At 46.1% G+C, this 17,886-nt stretch overlaps 1 protein-coding gene across 2 annotated transcripts in view; it reads left to right on the forward strand.

The window, feature by feature from the left end:
* The window catches only part of UGGT1 (UDP-glucose glycoprotein glucosyltransferase 1), an 849,443-nt gene that overhangs the window by 83,499 nt on the left and 748,058 nt on the right, over positions 1-17,886 (forward strand). For both annotated transcript variants that reach the window (XM_086943802.1, XM_086943803.1), the window contains exon 5: positions 17,541-17,653. In XM_086943802.1, coding sequence (XP_086799928.1) covers positions 17,541-17,653 — 113 coding nt within the window. The remainder of the gene's footprint in view (positions 1-17,540; positions 17,654-17,886) is intronic.

Raw genomic sequence — 17,886 nt, forward strand, 5'->3', positions numbered from 1 at the left:
CTTCTCAAACCCCGGTGTACAGCTTCGAGGGTCACTCGTGGGCTGCACGGTCAGCGTCTCGTGGTCTTCAAGATGGCGTGCCCCAAGTTTCCGGTCGCCTCCACGGATCTCAGCTCTGCAGGGATTGTGGATCGGGCTGTAAGAAGGCAGGCAAGCTTGATCTCGTCGATCTCTGTCGCTCGAGTTCCGGCGGGAACTGCAACAAAGCAGACGTCGAGGTGCTGGATGGTGCCTGTTTGCACAGGGTGGTCACTCCTTGACCACAAGGGAGATTCTTCAGTCTTCTACGTTGAGTAGGATGTCGAAGGGTCCAGAGTTTCGTTTCAAATGTTTCATCAGGATAATCTGAGTGTGTTGGCACTGCTCCCATTCTTATACCAATCTAGGGGGCTGGATTACCTGCTAGGTCCCCCTCCTATGGGTGGGACCCAGGAAGGGGGTGGATACACCCCTTTCCCTTTGATCCAGGCTGCGCTGGGACTGGGGCTGGTGTGCCCCAGAACCGGTTTGGCCGGATTATGCAAGGGGCAGCCTTGTGCTCCCCAGGCAGTGTCTGCTTTCTTTCAAACCTCCCTGCTACAATCCACTATCTCCTGTCTGGGGTGGTGTAACACCGCCCTGCGACAGGAAACCCTTTGTCCAGGCCTCCTCTGCTGAGTTTCGGTCGGCAGCAGGAGGTCAGACTTGTGTCTGTGGCAGAAGCATCCATTTTGTGGATCTGAGTCTCTTTTAAAAATCAACCGCGTTTCAGTAAAGTAACATGTCTTCTCCCTCTAGAGGGGTGGAATGCTATCCCCGTCGACAGAACTGTCGAGGGGCTAGTATTCCAAATCGTATGACACCTTACACAACATGTTTTGATAAAGCCAAACCAAAGTTGCTATATAACCGGGAGGATTATAAGGCACTTTAAGAGTATATGGTATGGCATTATCCCGGATCAGCTTAGGGAGTTGTTCCCGACAGCTGCAGACAGGCTCAGCTCATGCCAGAGCTCCATCTCACATTAAACGACGCACTCTGCCTCCAGGATTGATAAGGCCTTCCATAGGAGTGGCTCACAGGTTTATATGTGTCCAGATATAGGTTTAGAAATAGGTATGCTATATCTAAGCAAGGGGCGATTACACCCACTTGCCCCAGCTGAGTGATCAGCCAGTTGTGTCAATTTAAGAACCAGCCAGGGGTGGCAAAAGCTATGCTTCAGCCCCTGGTAGGCCTTGGTGGCACCTATGCCCTGTGCACCTATAGTGCATGGTACAGGGGCTGACAAGGAGTCCATTTCCAATTGTGGTATGTACCTATAGCACATGTATTATGAACTTAGAGAGAGAACAGCAGGCTGGGGGTCTGATTAGCAGGCCCACAGCCTCAGTAAGTCGAAAACCAGTGAAGCAAAAAGCAAACATTGGGGTGACCATAGGATAGCAGACCCTACTCTCCTACACACCCCCTATGAGCAGTATTGCAGTGGGTAGTGATAGTAGAAAGTTCGTCAGAGCGGAATGTGCCTGTGTGTGGAGGGCCGGTGGGACATACACAGAGACCAAATTGAACAGTTGACCCTCCCATTGACATGTAAGCGCCGCAAATCGACCCTGGTCAACAACTCGTGTTTGCTGTACCACCACAGGGAACTTCTTCCTGATGAGTATTCCCGTACCCCTAGAACCCGAAGAGAATTCTGCGCGGGCGACCATCTGATACCCCCATCTATCCATGGCCTTGACAGTCGAGCCTGTTAGATGCGTTTCCTGCAGTAGGACCACCGGAGGGCCACAGCGTTTTAGATATTGTAAAACCAGACCTCTCTTCACCTTATCTCCAAGACCACGGACATTCCAAGATAATATCGCCAGAGCTGTTTGGGGAGCTCTGGGCTCCTGCGAATTAGTCAGCCATAAGTCAAGGTAACAATCGACCACATTTCAAAGCTATCTTTGTCCCATTCAGATCCTGCATTAAAAGGGAATAGTACCCCAATAACATTGCATACTGCCAATACAATAGCGTCATAAGTACATTGGTTAAACATACGGATTTGTCTCAATATCACTGGCAAACTGTACCGGTCTTCTTGTCGCGTACACAGTATACATATCTCATCACATCCTGCCATGACGTACATAAACACGAAACCAAGAACTACTCTGCTCCGCTGCATCGCAACGTTTTCTCCACCAGCAATGTTCAAAAACAGAGCAAAGAAAACAACAAAACCCCAACCCTGGTTCCTACCCTCCCTCTCTGCCGCCCTGCTTAGCGGACCTGCAACTGCCCGCCTCCCCAACTCAGCAGAGTGCTTCTGTCCCTCCCAAACCATAGTACTTGCTTGTCCGGGGGGGTGGGTCCTCCGGGCACATTAACCCTCCTTGCCCTCCAGGGCCCGCCTAGTCCAGTGTCAATAGCCAGCACAATCACAGTCTAGAGAAACCTGCAAGCATCGCAAGGGTGCATTCAGCATTCTCCATCGTCGCTAGCCCTTTTCCTCCGTCACCGGTTCTGCCGAGTGTCCTTGATCGGGACTTCCTGCTCGTTGGCCTCCTCGACCGTCTCTTTCACCGCGTCGGCGGTTGTTTTTATTCCCACGGGCATTGCCGCCCACTGTTCGCCCTCCATCGAGCCAATCGAACGCCGCCTCGGGGGTCTCAAAGAATCATTTCCGATCCTCAGCTACCGAGTCTTGCTGGGAAGAGCATGGAGTATGGCAGTTCCTGTTCTCGCAATGCCTTCTTGACCTGCAAAGATTTTTAATTAGCGAATCGAAAAACATTTTTTTGCTGCATCTGGCCCTCCGTGTCATTTTGTTTTTTAACTAATTGCTGCTCCGAAAAGGAGGTTTATTTTTCTCTTCCTTATTAGAGTTAGAGGTTTTTGTCAATTGAGCTGTCTGAAGACCTCAGTTATTTTTCTCTAACACATGACATTTAAATAAATAGCCTGTAAATTAATATTACAACTAGTTCAAAAATATATCGGGTATTGCAAAAGTACATTCTTTTGTAATGAAGAGTGACACAAAGAAAGAGTTAGGAGCAAAAAAAAACATAACACTTTACTTGGTGATGTGCAAGTGACACATATTTGCGGAAAATGTATTTCCAAACATTGTTTGTACACTATATATTTTTTTATCAGTAAACCTGCATGTCAGTGGGAAAGTTTGTGGCCATTTCAATGTAACATCTGCTGATTACAAATGACAGTGTGCTACTAATTTATGCTTTAGTTATGTATTTATTAAAAGTGATTGTTTTCAAACTTGATTTGAGAAACATTTATTCCCTCGTCCTAATGAAAATGCTGTTAATGAACTAAGAGGCAAGTCGGGGGTCATGTGTATCCTATATGTGGCTCGATTGTATTTTATATGGAAAGTTTAGTCTAATAAATCAATCAAAAGAGTATTGTTTGTACTGCAGACAATCTAAACTCGCACATTTGAAGGTGCTCTTATATGTGATAATGAAGAAAATAGCGGCTCAATTAATTAAATTATTTGCCCACAATCCAATCACGTGAAACCAATTTTTGGAGTCAAGAGCATTACAAATAGGTCGAGTAGATTATTTAAGTCACTAAACCTGATATGTTCTAGCTTACTCTACACGGTGAAGAGCAAAAACATCCCTTCCCCCACCCTGCAACTACGTGAGAGCACAGAAAATTGAGTCAGTTATACAAAAGGGAGTTGATGGTCAATGTATAGTTTCTCATAGTATCACAACCTTCAACCACCTTAATCTGTCCACGTCCATAAACATGTTAACACACTCGCAGCAAATGCACTCTACTCCTTTACTACAAACAAACCCTAACTACATGTCAGTGTCTCAACAGCCAGCCCCACATACCACTCCTATACACCCTTCTACCCAACTATCACACAATGACACCATCACTCTCACACAAAACACCGCTCTGTCCTATCCCACTAACAAATCCACTCATCATAAACACAATGCCACACTATACGTAACTTGAATCCATCGAGACACTCTCCCTGTTCGTACAAAACATCAGCTGTACCTTCAACTTACTCCGAACAGACCCCTTTCTGTCACCACCAAACAGATTCTCAGCCTTCCATCATTTCATCCATGACACCCTCCTTTTTTTACCAAAAATACACAACCAAACAATCCTTACACTCCACTATGCCACGCATAACCCCTCTTCCAACTATCAAATCACCATCTCCCTTACTGTTTAACTTCCACTCGCCAACAATACTTTCCACAAAACAAAACTCACAAACCAGCTCAACAAAATCTCACATACTCTAATTCATAATACACTCCATTACATTTTTTTTTTTAAACGCACACCCATTCCCTCCCTCTTGACGACACAAATAGACATCCTAAACTATCTTTGCTGCCAAGCTTTCTTTCTCCTACCCCCACACCCAACACAAATACACCAACACAACTCTCATTCAACCGCCTCTCCTGGTAGGAAAGTGCCCCTTTTTGCATGTTGCCCCCTACTTTTTGCCTGATGTTGATGCTCTTTTGACTAAGTGTGCCCTGGGTTCCTGCCAACCAGGTACCCAGGTCCTATGTTCTTTACCTAAAACTGTACTGTTTCACACTCAATTGGCAACTCTCTGGTCACATGCGAGTCTCCTGTAAAAGGTACCAAGGGCCCTGTGACCTGGGAAGGCATCTAATAGCGGCACACTTACTGTGCCACCCTTAGAGGCCCTGTACCTTTACACATGGACACACTAGCATTGCAGGCTGTATGTTTTGGTGCATAACAAAGTGAAGAGTTGACATGGCACACATACCTGTGTATATAATAGCAAGTCTATTGACTTGAATACAGTGTGCACTGTTCATTTGAAACTATTTAACACTTTATAAAGCACAATATGCAATAATACTTCATTCTATCTCAGAGGTAGAAAGAAGGATTTTCGCATATTTTGATTTATAAAGTGTTAAATAGTTTCAAGTGAACAGTGCACACTGCATTCAAGTCGATAGACTTGCTATAGTATGCATGTTAATTTGCGTGTGTCGACAGAACATGCAGCGGTGTAGCACCACTGGTTTATTTTGTATATAAGGTTTGTTTCTTTAAGAATAAACAGGAAAAGAAAGGAGTGCACCTCTCATCTAAAAATTACACATCGCTGTGTGCCATGCCTACAACCCACTTCCTATGGCATAGGTCAGCCACCCTCTAGCTGGGTGCACTATGACACTAAGTCCATTTTTACACATTCTTAGACATTGTAAGTGCAGTAAAACCATAAAAATTATATGGTCTCTGAGTTTGTCATTTCGAACTCCACAGCACTATAATGGCTTTACTGAAATCAAACTTCCAAGTTATCAAACTTCTTAGCACATTACACCAACACTGATGCCAGTGTGGGATTAATGCAAAATGCACTCAGAGGGCATCTTATTATTATAATTTGTTGTTGTTGTTGAAACAAAGTTTTATAAGCAGTTTTTTAGGTCGAGCTATTTACAGCTCTGAACTATTGGAGGCCTAACAACACTCTCGAACAAGGCGGATTACATGCAGTTCATGTTATGCACTTGTGTGAGACGCGCGTCCACGTCAAACCGATCAGCCTCACAGCACCAGACTTCAAAGGAATGCCTCCAAAACTGCTCCCCCGCACCTGCCATGAGACTTCAAAGCAATTCGCTTTCAGCCTTATCACTCCCCCTCTCCTACTTATCCTCCCACCTCCCAAACAGCATTGAGCCGTGAAGACTTGTTTCACTTAACAGCTCTCTGCTGTCAGTCTTTCACCCCCTCGAGCGTTTTCCGGGCGGCACTGAGCTGCACAGACACCGCTAGATGATGTGGACACCGCTTTACTTTCTTATCAACCATCTCCAACCACCCCCACCCACGGACAACACCGAAGGGCTCACATGCTAACAAACACACTGAAAAAACGCAGCCATACTGGAATAAACACACTGTCTAATCGCCTTACAGATCAAAGATCACTTGAAGGTCTTCACTCACTCCAGAATCTGGTTGCTCTTAGGATTTTTAACAAGCTTGTACTCCTCCGCTTGAACAGCCGCAAAACGACTTTCTTCTTATCAGTCTTCAATACAGTAGCTCTTTTCTGGACTTAGGGCCATATGTAGGTAAATTGCAAATACCGACTCCTTAATACCGAATCATACCGAATCGGTATTAAGAATGAGGTAAACGTGATGTAGGTAAAAATTCGTTAAACATTACCGATTCGTTGCAAATCGGTATTAAATACCGATTGTGAACAGATCGGTAATAAAAATACATACCGAAAGGCTATTACCGATTCGGTGTTACCGAATCCACACCCAAAATCGGAAATACCGAATCGGTAATTTAAAATACAGCGTTTTGGTGAATCAGCCAATCCTGATACACCCATTTACTTCCCAAACAGGAAGTTGCCACACCCAGCCAGGTGCACAGGGCCTGGAGCTCACTGTGAGGCAGGCAGGCAGGCAGGAGAGCTGAGGAGCCAGCAGCAACACAGCCAAGAAAAAAAAATAGATAAACCACTGAACAAGCATTGAAATGGCAAGCCAGGACAAGGAGAAGGAGGGAGGTGAAAGAAAAAGAAAACTCAAGTTCAGCGACGAAGAGCTTGAGATCCTGATCGATGATGTCACCCAAGAGTACCACAAGCTGTTTGGAGCCCAGTCCCACCAAGTGCCAGACGCACAGAAGAGGCAAATATGGAGTGGCATTCGGGACAAGATCAATGCCATAGGTGTGACCCTGCGCACCATAGAGGACATCAGAAAGAGGTGGTACGACCTCAGAAAAACAGCAAAACAGAGGATGGCAGAGAGACATAGGCTGGCAGGGAAAACTGGAGGAGGAAAAAATCGAGCCCCAGTACCAACACCACTGGAACAGATGGTGGAGTCCACCATCCAGCGGGAGAGTGTGAGTGGCATAGGAGACGCAGACAGCTCCGCCAGAGCAGCTAGAAAACAAGGTAAGAAGCATGCCCAGCATGCTGCCCTACCCCCTCCCCAACCCCAACCCCCATAGTGGTAAAAGTGCTCCCACTCCACACCATGTCTTACTGCTTACCTGCAATGCATTCTGGGTGATGTAGTCGGTGTGAAATCATGATCAGGACTGTCAGGGCAGCTAACACAATAGCATGGTAATAGAATTGGATAGGTCAGGATAACCACTGTGCACTGTTGGCATGTACTTTAATGCAATGGCATTGCAGACAGAGCATTGAGAATATTTACATTTGTGTCATTGCAGGCGAGTCATCTCGCAGTGCAGCTGAGGGCAGCAGAGGCAGGTCAGCCAGGCCAGAGGGGGGTGAACAGGATGAAGACAGCATGCCTGCAGGGAACACCAGCTCTGCGCCATCGCAGCCAGCCAATCCTCCACCACAGACATCACCACAGCGCCAGGGAGGGCCGCAATCCCCTCTCACTCAGTCACCACTGCGACGTTCACCAACACCACCACCACCACCACCACCACCACCACCACCACTACCACAGTCAGGCAGGAGGCATGCCGTGATCACCCTCCAGCAGATGGAGGCGTCGGAGGAGGAGGGCAGCCAGCGCGAACAAAGTCCTATCGTAGAGAGATCCAACAGGGAGCGGGCTGGTTCAGCATCCGAGGGTGCGAACATCTCATCACGACGCCGCAGGGCAAGGCCGGACAGTCCAGTGGCATTTGAGCAGGGTGACAGTGTGTTTGCTGGACTGGAAGGCAACATGCTGAAGGTCCAGCGCCTGCAATGGAGGGAGATGAAGTAGTTACACAGGGAGGTGGCAAACATTAACAGACATATGCACAAGATGGAGAAGGGTATCAGTGCCATGGGGGAGAATATGTCTGCAGGGATGGAGAGGGTAACAACCTCGGTGGACAACCTCTGCAGCCAGCTGTAGCTGGACCGTGTTGGCATGCGCCGACAGAGACTGAGACTCCAGGACTATACCAAGTCGGTGAACCGGCTGGCCACTACGACATCACTGATGTGTCGCCGGTCCATCGCCATGCAGGAGGAGATGGCGCATTGCAGCAGGGATGTGGCCAGGGGGATGGTGTCCATGACCTCAGTGCTAGAGCTCATGCAGAATGCTAAGGCCTCAAATATGGAAGGGGGGGGGGGGGACAGTGAGGAGGCTACCAGCCGTGGTAGCATTTCACCCTCACCCACCGAGTGCAGGAGGCGTAGTGGACATAATGTCCCAGCACAGGAACGGTCCAACTCACAAGTCTGTGTCGATGGGGAACATGCACGTGCAGCACGGGGACGCAAGAAGTGAAGGACACTGGCTGTCCACATGCATGTGATGGGTGATGTAACCCATGTCCAGTTGGAAAATGCTCACAATGCTGGAGGTGTGCCAAATAAACACCTGTACATGTAATTTGAAATGCCTCAGTGTCGTTACTCACTCAGAAATAGTGTGATGTTATCTCTGCCCGTCTATGCCTCCCATCATGTTCAATATCAACACCAGCCGCGCTGGGCTCTGGCTGAGGGTTGTCCTCGTCCTCTGACTCAGTTAGTTCCACTGCAGTTCCTTTTTTAGTGGCCAGATTGTGTAGCATTGCACACGTAGCAATAATCTTGCAACATTTGATGGGGCTGTACAGACGCGCACCTCCTGTTTTGTGGAGGCAACGGAATCTGCTTTTGAGCAAACCAAAAGTGCGCTCCACCACGTTGCGTGTGCTCCTATGTGCCACATTGTATCTCCTCTCCCTTCGGGTGGTTGGGTTCAGATATGGTGTGAGGAGATACGGCCGGAGGGCATATGCGCTGTCACCTATGAAGAGAAGTAAGTGGCATTGATTGGTGTGACCAACAGCTTGTGGCAGGGTGTACATCAGGGTGTGTGACATTTACTTACCTAGTATGTATCCGTCGGCAAATTCACCAGCAAGCAGACGTGTATGTATCCCACTGTTCCTGAAGATGTATGCATCGTGGGTACTCCCGGGGTATTTTGCCACGATGTCTGTGATAATGTGTTTGGCATTGCAGATCACCTGCACATTGATTGAGTGGGTGGATTTGCGGTTCCTGTAAATGTATTCACTTGCTGCAGGTGGGCAGATGGGAATGTGGGTCCCGTCGATGCAGCCGATCACGTGGGGGAAGTGGGCAAGTTGATAGAACTCCAGCTTGGTTCTCTGCAGCTCCGCCTGCGTACTGAGGAAGGATATGTAATGTTCCATTCTGTCCATCATGGCGTCTAGGAAGGTGTTGAAGAACCGGGATAGGCAGCTCTGTGATACTCCACCCACTGCTGCTATCACACCCTGGAAACTTCCTGATGCAAGGAGGTGCAGGCAGCAGAGTACCTGGACATGGGTGGGGATTGCGTGGGCCCTTGGCGTCTGATGCTCCAGATAGGGTGTTAGGTCCCGTATTAGCTCCAGGATGGTGTCTGGGTGCAATCTGTATCTCTCGTGTATTTCTGCGTCTGTCAACTGGAACAGAGTGATGCGTACTCTGTACACCTGCTCCTCACGTCTCCAGATCCTCATTCCTGCTGCTCTCAGGCGTAGCCGCCTTGCTATGAGATAGAGGCCTGCCATTGTGTTCATACTGATGCATTTTGGGTCTGTTTATATAGACTCCTCCTGATTACCACATGCTCCTGAAACGTGGTAATTAGCGAATCGTTATTACCGGGGTTTGCTACATAGCATATTTGGGGGTTTTACCGAATCGTTTCTACCGATTCGGTATTCATTGTTTCGGTAATTCCAAGTCGGTAACTTAGGGTTTTTACCGATTCGTTATTATCGATCCTATTCGGTATTACCTACATCTCACATGGCTACATATTTGTCGGTAACACCGAAAATGATCCTTTTTCGGTGTTACCGAGCGGTATTTGGCCACCTACATATGGCCCTTAGTTTCCATTGTAAAAGGTGCTGCACTGCCATCTAACGGCGGATTTTAGTATTGCGCCATCCTTCAAAATAATTCTCCAAACAGGAAACTAGCTAATCGAATAGATTGAGGTCCTAACTTCCTTTAAAGAACACCCTAACAGTACTGTTGTAGCGAAGCATATTTCAGACCGATTTATATAAAACTTACTGATCTGAAATAAAACTGACCAAAAACTTTTGAGCAAACAGACCAGGCAACCATAAAGCGAACAAAACAAGTGTCTGGGTGTAAGAGGTGTTGGTTAACTTCTCATAATAATAACCTCCTGAAATCCTTTTCCCCTGTTGGCTCGATCTCAACGCCACAGCGTCACTTCGCACCACTCAACTCCACAGCACCACTCAGCACCACTGAATGCCACAGCACCCCTCGACGCCACAGCACCCCTCGACGCCACAGCACCCCTCGACGCCACAGCACCCCTGAACGCCACAGCACCCCTGAACGCCACAGCACCCCTGAACGCCACAGCACCCCTGAACGCCACAGCACCACTCTACGCCACACACCCATCAACGGCACACACCCCTCAACGCCACAGCACATGTATAGAGATTCCCATTTCGTTTTTTGTTTGGGTTTTTACATCCGCAGTTCCTCCTTACTAGATATATAATCTTTCAAAATCTTTCAGTCCGGTTCTGCTCCATTTCACATTAACTCTGAATCGAACACGCAAGAATGAATACACCTAATATGGCAGCTAATATTGCCATTTACTGGCGATCTTAGTTCTGTACAACTCCAGTCAACACAGCGATGACTGGTCTTATGTGGAAGTATATTAGCTAGCACCTTAGGAGAGATGCGTTATTATGCGGTCTCCAGGGGTGCGAGTAGGTGTATTACCGGTAAGGCGTGCTCAGCCAAAGTAAGTTCCTCCAACCTTTTACTTTACAGCGGAGCTACAACCGAGCGGTTTGGTGGCCACATAGAGGCACCGGGCAAGCCCTGTTTTTTACAGCATTCCTTAAAGGGCCAATATTAACCACGCTTTATTACCGTTATTATTCCAGAGTGTGACTACGAGCCCCTCAACCCCTCGAGGCCATGGGGTACATTTGAACCTCATATAAAGTATGCAACTTCAATGTTTCATGTTTGTTTTTAGATGTAGTATGTCACGTGGTGTCTGTTTGTTAAAAGCACTATAATCACGATCTCCACTGGAGACATTGACCATAAGTTCTTCCTCCTGCAAGGCAAGGCAGAATACACGGTAGTTGATAAACTACACACAACATAGAGGAGCATTTATATGAATCGGAATGATTGCCAGTTTCCTGGTGGGTGCTTGTTACTCTAACCATGTTCTGTTTTATTTCCTACAGAAACTACGTACCAATGAGTAAAATTGTATGTATTAAACCAATAGTGCACGCCAAAATTTTTTATATACCTCACTTATAGGTCACTTAGGAGTGGTACGCACAGGGCTGGTCCCTGTGTGGTCCTGAGGAAGAGCTTTGGGGAGGCTCGAAACATGTCGACGACTAATACTAGAGACGTCTAACTCATCACGGTTATGCTATTTTCCCTAGTATTTACCTCTGTTTTTAAACATACCGACTAGGAGCTAGAATAAAATATTTCGCCTCTAGTTAGTTATTTTTAAAATTTTCTTATTCACACTGCACTACACATTTTCTCACATAAGTGCTCCTACGTAATCTCGCAAGTCGCAGCATGCCTCAATCCACAGCGGATTGAGAGGACCCCTATGATGAAGCATGTCACCAAGGGTAAACCCTCGTGAGTTAGGGGACTCAAAGAAATTCTTCTTTCTTGGTCAGTAGATTTTCTCACTCCACTTGAGATGTAGTCTCTCCTCACCAGTAGCTAGGTTCTGATTCCGGTTTTCTGTGTTCATTTCTAACCCCAGAATACCAACTCCCAAAAACTTGTAATTACCTGCAAACCGATTTTTAGGTCTTGAGGAAAAGACCTTTGTAATCGACACAGCTTAGCAGGCAAAAACGTGCACGCGTTGCATTGCTTTCAATGTCAACGCATGCACGTTTTGCGATTCCCTTGCGGGAGCGAGCTTTGGCGCCATGTGTTAGCAATTATCACTCCTGGTGCTGCTCCCTCCCACAAGGGAAGCGCTTTCACTTTTGCCGCCACTTGTTTTTTATTTACTTTTAGCGCGAGGCCGCTCCTCACTCTTCCCTCAGTTTCCTGCTCTCTCCACTCTTATCTTTCCGTTTCTCACTCCTCTTTCTATCTCCGTCTTCACCCTCACCATGAAGGTAACGCTGGCATTCCAGCAGCCCAGTAATCCAGCGTTTGGGTGTCTTTACAGTCACACTGTATTTTGTGCCTCTGTTGTGTGTTAGAGGCAGGCAACACTTTGAACTACCCTCCGAAACCTAGACGTTTTAAATCAACGACGAGGAACATTGTGAATGCTCTTTGTGTGGTTCCAACAACACTCGATTTAAGGCGAGCGCTCCAGAGTTTTAAAGCTCGACTCTGCCTGCGTGTTTTTTTTGGGCCATTGGACTCCCAACAAAATCGAATACCAGACTCTCCCAGAAAATTTTTATTTTCAAAAGTAACTTCCTTCCAAAGCGGACAGCTAAAAGTTAACCCTTTCCGCCACCCTCTCCCTCCATTGTCACATTTGTACGTGTCCCCTATTAAGTAGCAAAGTGATGTTTAACTGCTCATTAACGGCAACATTTCCACTCTCTAGCTTCATGCTTGTTTTTGTTATCCTTGGTTGGTGTTTAGAGTAGCGTCCGTATATACTTCTCCTAGGCAACGCACTCTGAGACAATGTACAGATCCCCGTAAACACAATCCTCAGAGATATATAGCAATCACAGACTGAGCCATAACAATAGACTCAAGGTACAGGTGACACGCAACACACCAACACTTTTGGTACTTCTGGCTTTTTAGGGAAACCAGTCACAGAAGGTAAAGTGCCACGTTTTAAATGTCAGTACTGGCCGAAATAGTCGGAGGCACAGGACAGGCCCACACAGATATTGGCTACTTTAAACTACCAAAGTTGTGTCTCGGGTAAGAGGGGGCACCAGAGAGGCCTGAGGCGCACAAGATGGTGATGAGGCTTCAACCGCGCCTGGCGACGAGGCTTAAACCCCGGCTTGGCGACGAGGCTTGAAACACGGCCTAGCTGCGCTGTTTCCTTCCTGCAGGGCAGGAAGGTCGCACTCGCTGACTTATCCGTTAATTGGGATTTAGAAGATGCGGCACGAAGAGGAAACGCAAACCAAATTAACACGTCGAGTTGTTGACCTTATTTGCTGTAACGCAAACGGCTCTGATAGAAAAGTTATATTGGCCATTTAACTCGAGCTCCACTCCAAGGTAACCCAATAGCCGACGCCCGGGGTGGCGATGATGATGTTTCATGGCTGTCACTGTTAAGAGACCCGAGGAAAGCGTGTAACCAACAGAAAGGTGACCCCTCCAGCTTTGCAGAGGGTCTACCACTGCGCTGCAAAATGTGTTGCTGCATATTTAGTCAATTTTGAACCGTTTGAACGCGAATCACATTTTTTTATGGTTAGAATCTGTAGATTATACGGCAGATGAGAGATTATGTGGGAGATGCGGCAAATCCATAATGATGCGAAAAAGCAGAGCCGCACAATCGCATAATTCCAGTGGTCCTGGGTAAGAGCCAGGGACGGGCACATCACACAGTGTCCTTGATGTGTGCCTAATCAATGACTGCGGCCTTTCACATGCTCTGATTGTACACAACATACTAAGAGGCCTCAGTGCTTCATGTACTTTTTGCACACGATGCTCGGCTCATGGCGACAGTAGTTTTTAGGCACAGGAAGCGTGATTAGCTTGTTAACAAGGGATAACAGTAATCCCAGTGGGTCTCATTATGGACCTCAAAACTAGAAAGCTGGGGTTGCTCTTGAAGGATTTGATGTGCGGCGTGACAGGGGTGAGTAAAAGAACATAACGTTCTTTTACTCACCTCTGTGTGTAACGTAAGCGGTGCTCATGTGAAGCGCTCCTAATATCTTCGGGTCGAGTTTGCGCCATATAAATCTGCATTAAAAAAAAGAGGGGGGGGGGCTCTGTGGGGTCTGTCCCCAGAGCCGGTGCAGCCTTCATCCTTGATAGAAGTGAGGTGAGTGTGTGAAGGCAGCCCCCTCTTCTGGTAATAAGCCAGCCCCAGGCACTGTGCCAGACTTCTGTGGCACCGCGTGCTGTGGCTTCACCGCCGCTTTTGAGCACTTTCACAAGTGCCTTTCATATGCCAATGCCAGGCAGGGTGCCCTTGGGCGATAGAGAAGGGTCAAGCCAGAGAGGGGGTGCATTGCTGCGAGGGAGGGGCTGCCGCACTGGGCAGAGAGAGAGGGGGGGGATGCACCCGCCTTACTCTCTCCTATCTGTTTATTTTAGGTCCAGTTTTCTATAGCACACAGACTTCATCCAGGTGTAGTAGAGCGCTTTACGAGAGAGCCATGCTGTGTTCTACAGTAAAACAAGCATTGGGCTCTGTGGGGTCTGTCCCCAGAGCCGGTGCAGCCTTCATCCTTGATAGAAATGAGGTGAGAGTGTGAAGGCAGCCCCCTCTTCTGGTAATAAGCCAGCCCCAGGCACCCTGCCAGACTTCTGTGGCACCACGTGCCGCATGCTGTGGCTTCACCACCGCCTTTGAGCACTTTCACAAGTGCCTTTCATATGCTAATGCCTGGCAGGGTTCCCTTAGGCGATAGAGGGGGGCCAAGCCAGAGCGGGGTGCAGTGCTGTGAGGGCGGGGCTGCCGCACTGGGAAGAGAGAGAGGGGGGGATGCACCTGCCTCGCTCCCTCCTATCTGTTTATTTCAGCGCACAGACTTCGTCCAGGTGTATTAGAGCGCTTTCTGAGAGAGCCAGGCTGTGTTCCGATAACTACAGTGATACAAGCATTGACATAGCCAATAGGTCTTGCCTCTGGGACCTTTGAGTATTTAGTTATGCAGCACAATGTCCTTGGTGCAACAACATCAACTGTTGCATGGCTAAACACTTAGAAGGTCCCAAAGGCGAGACCTATTGGATATTCCAATGCTTGTTCTGTGTTCGTTTCTAACCCCAGAATACCAACTCCTTCAAACTTGTAATCTACCTGCAAACTGATAACTTAAGTTCCTCCCATAGGATTGCATTGACTGTTTTCCTTGAAAATTCTTCTAAGTGTGGAGCTGGTATGAAACACTTAAACTGAAAATGTACAAAATCTGATTCACGGACCCTTTCTCTAGGAAATGTCCGATTGTGATATATAGGCATATCCCACTGAGTAGAAAAAGTAACTTAAAAAGTAATCTTAAAAATAACGTAATAAGTAATCTGTAACGTAAGCTGAAAAGTAATTTTGAAACATTGACTTACCTTTAATTCATTTTAACTTCATTTGAAGCTGCATTCATTTGTTAAACATTGCATAAGATTTTGCAAAGCATTTATTCCACTTACCTGCCCCAGGCTTGGCTTGTTTCTAGAAATAAAATAACTTAATATTTTTGATACAAACAAATTGGTATGAGTTCAGTCTTTGAGTGTGTGACATCATTTGCTGCCTGAGTGTGTACAACACATACTTAACACTACCCACTGATAAAGCCTTACTGCTCGCCTACACTACCACAAATAGAGTGTAAGGTGCTATCTACTTTTACCTCTGCCTACATTTGGGGTTCCACTGGACTCTGCACCCTATACCTCATTTTGGTATAGTATCTACAGAACCAGCTTCCTACAACGTGGCCTTAGGCCTTGTGTAAAGCAGGCTGGTTGTAGCACGGCTTGGCCTTTGGGCAGCCCCTGCTAACTCTCACTGCACATGACTGTGCACAGCAGGTGTTGCAGCAGGACCTGGCCTGTTCATTTTTTTTGATGAGTTTTTAACCCCATTGTAAAACTATCCACCTAAAACATAGTCCACTTCAGTGCCATTTTTTACTTTTTTTTTGTGAAATCATTTTTTTTTTTTTTTTAGGATGCAGGAACATAGTGTTCTTTTCTATAACGATAGCCGCAACATATTTTACTGAGTGCGGTGAGCCACTCTGTGTTTTGGGGTTTTCCATGTCTGCTTTGGGGTCGCTTACCTTAATAGGATAACATGATCAAAAGCTCCCTTGTTCAATGGGAGGGCTTTGTTTTATGAAGTTAAGTTCAAAACCCCGGTTTGCAGAATGTTCACAGACTAAAATGTCCAAGATATACAAAAATGTTAAACATTTCAAGCCCACTCAAACTTTTTATTACACAAATATATCAAAAAATGCTAAATGGATTTACGCCAAACCATGAAAATCAAACTTCCTGAGTAAAATTCCGTTGTCACACCAAGTTTGAAGTAAATCTGTTTTGCTGCTTTTGTTTCAGAGCCCCACCCCTTTTTCCCTCCTCCACAAAATTGCACTAAAAAAGTAGTGCAGGTCCATCCATGGGTTTGAGTTATAGCAAGTTAAAAAAAAAAAAACTTTTAAAGACGAAGGGTGGCTCAGCCTAAACTATGAAGTGGCAAACACCACTGTGGTTTTTTGCCTGTCCAAATTAACAGACTGCTACACATTGTGCATGATGGTATTGTAAACGGCCATATATATACCAGCCTGCCTTACAAGACAATCTCATATTCATCTATGGAAATGGGCTTGGAGTAATCTATTCTGGAATTCTTAACCAGTTAATGTTTTTTTTCACTTTTAATAGTACTAGTTTCCAAAATGAAAGCCATAAAATGCCTTAAAATAGGCAGACATTTTTTTTTCCAAGAGTTAATTTCTCGAAGTAAGTGCTTCTGTTCTCTATCACGTCAGAAGCTATTCTTGACCGAAGGAAAAAATGATTGAACTGCGCATCAGATTACTCTGACAAATATTAAATGGTTCTCTATCTGTTTTGTTGTTGTTACTTACTTTAGGTATTCCTTGATTCTCTGTACCCTGGCAACAGTCTTGTGGTGCCCCATTTCCTAACTTTTACAGTGGAAAACATTAGAGCTGCAGTGTTCTCTGATGGGGGAGAGATCAAGTTTGCTCAGGCCCGGTGGAAGTAGGAAGAGGTGAACTAAAGCTAAGGGATGCTATTTGTCACTTCCTTGCCTTTGGCTCTCTGATCTTGAAATTATAATGCAGTAGTGATGCTAGCGTGCCAGCATTGGGAAAAGACATTTTGTAGCTGTATTGGTCACTAAATCTTGAAATCCCTGATTCAAAATGTTTCTGTGCACCAGACAACAAAAGCATACTTAAAATGAATAACTTGGTTTGACGCATGAATTGTCCTCTTTGTGATGCTTCTCAGCGGTACATTTGTATTCCTTTTAGGACAGTCAACTTGGTCAGAATTCTTTTTTAAACGACAAGTCTGGAGTTATATCATACATGTAAAAGTAAAAAAATGCAGTTTTTCATATTTGTTGGACTATTCTTATGTATCTTACTTAATCTTGACGTGGGCAACTTACAGCTCACTGGTTATGGGCGATGAAGATTCTGTGGAAAGGTCGCATTGTATGTCCGCTATAAGAACAAGACTCTGTATCAGTCAGTAAAAAAACTATTCAACCAAAATTGCCATAAAAGAATAAGACTCAAATGATTAACATTTTTAACAGATGGCGGTTGATGAACCTCCCCCTGATGGCTGCACTTTCTTCTTTGTGGTACATGGAGAGTCCACTTGCAATTTCGATGTTTTGGAGCCCCTAATACAAACTGCACTTAAAAGGTGAGACGTGTCTATTGTTCTTTGTCATGGGAGTAGGAATTGAGAGAAAGTTCGACTTGAGATCTCTACTTAAAGATTATTGGCAAATATGCCCACATGATAAAGGTCCATGTCTTAGGAGTAGACTGTCAACTAGTTTCGAAGTGTTGTCTTCCATAATGCACATTTGAAGCCTTCACCAAGTAGACCATCGCATTACCCAGTTTTTTTCAACATCACATAAGAAGCCCTTC

The sequence above is a fragment of the Lissotriton vulgaris genome, chromosome 11 (genome assembly GCF_964263255.1).
Source record: "Lissotriton vulgaris chromosome 11, aLisVul1.2, whole genome shotgun sequence".
Taxonomy (NCBI): Eukaryota; Metazoa; Chordata; class Amphibia; order Caudata; family Salamandridae; genus Lissotriton; species Lissotriton vulgaris.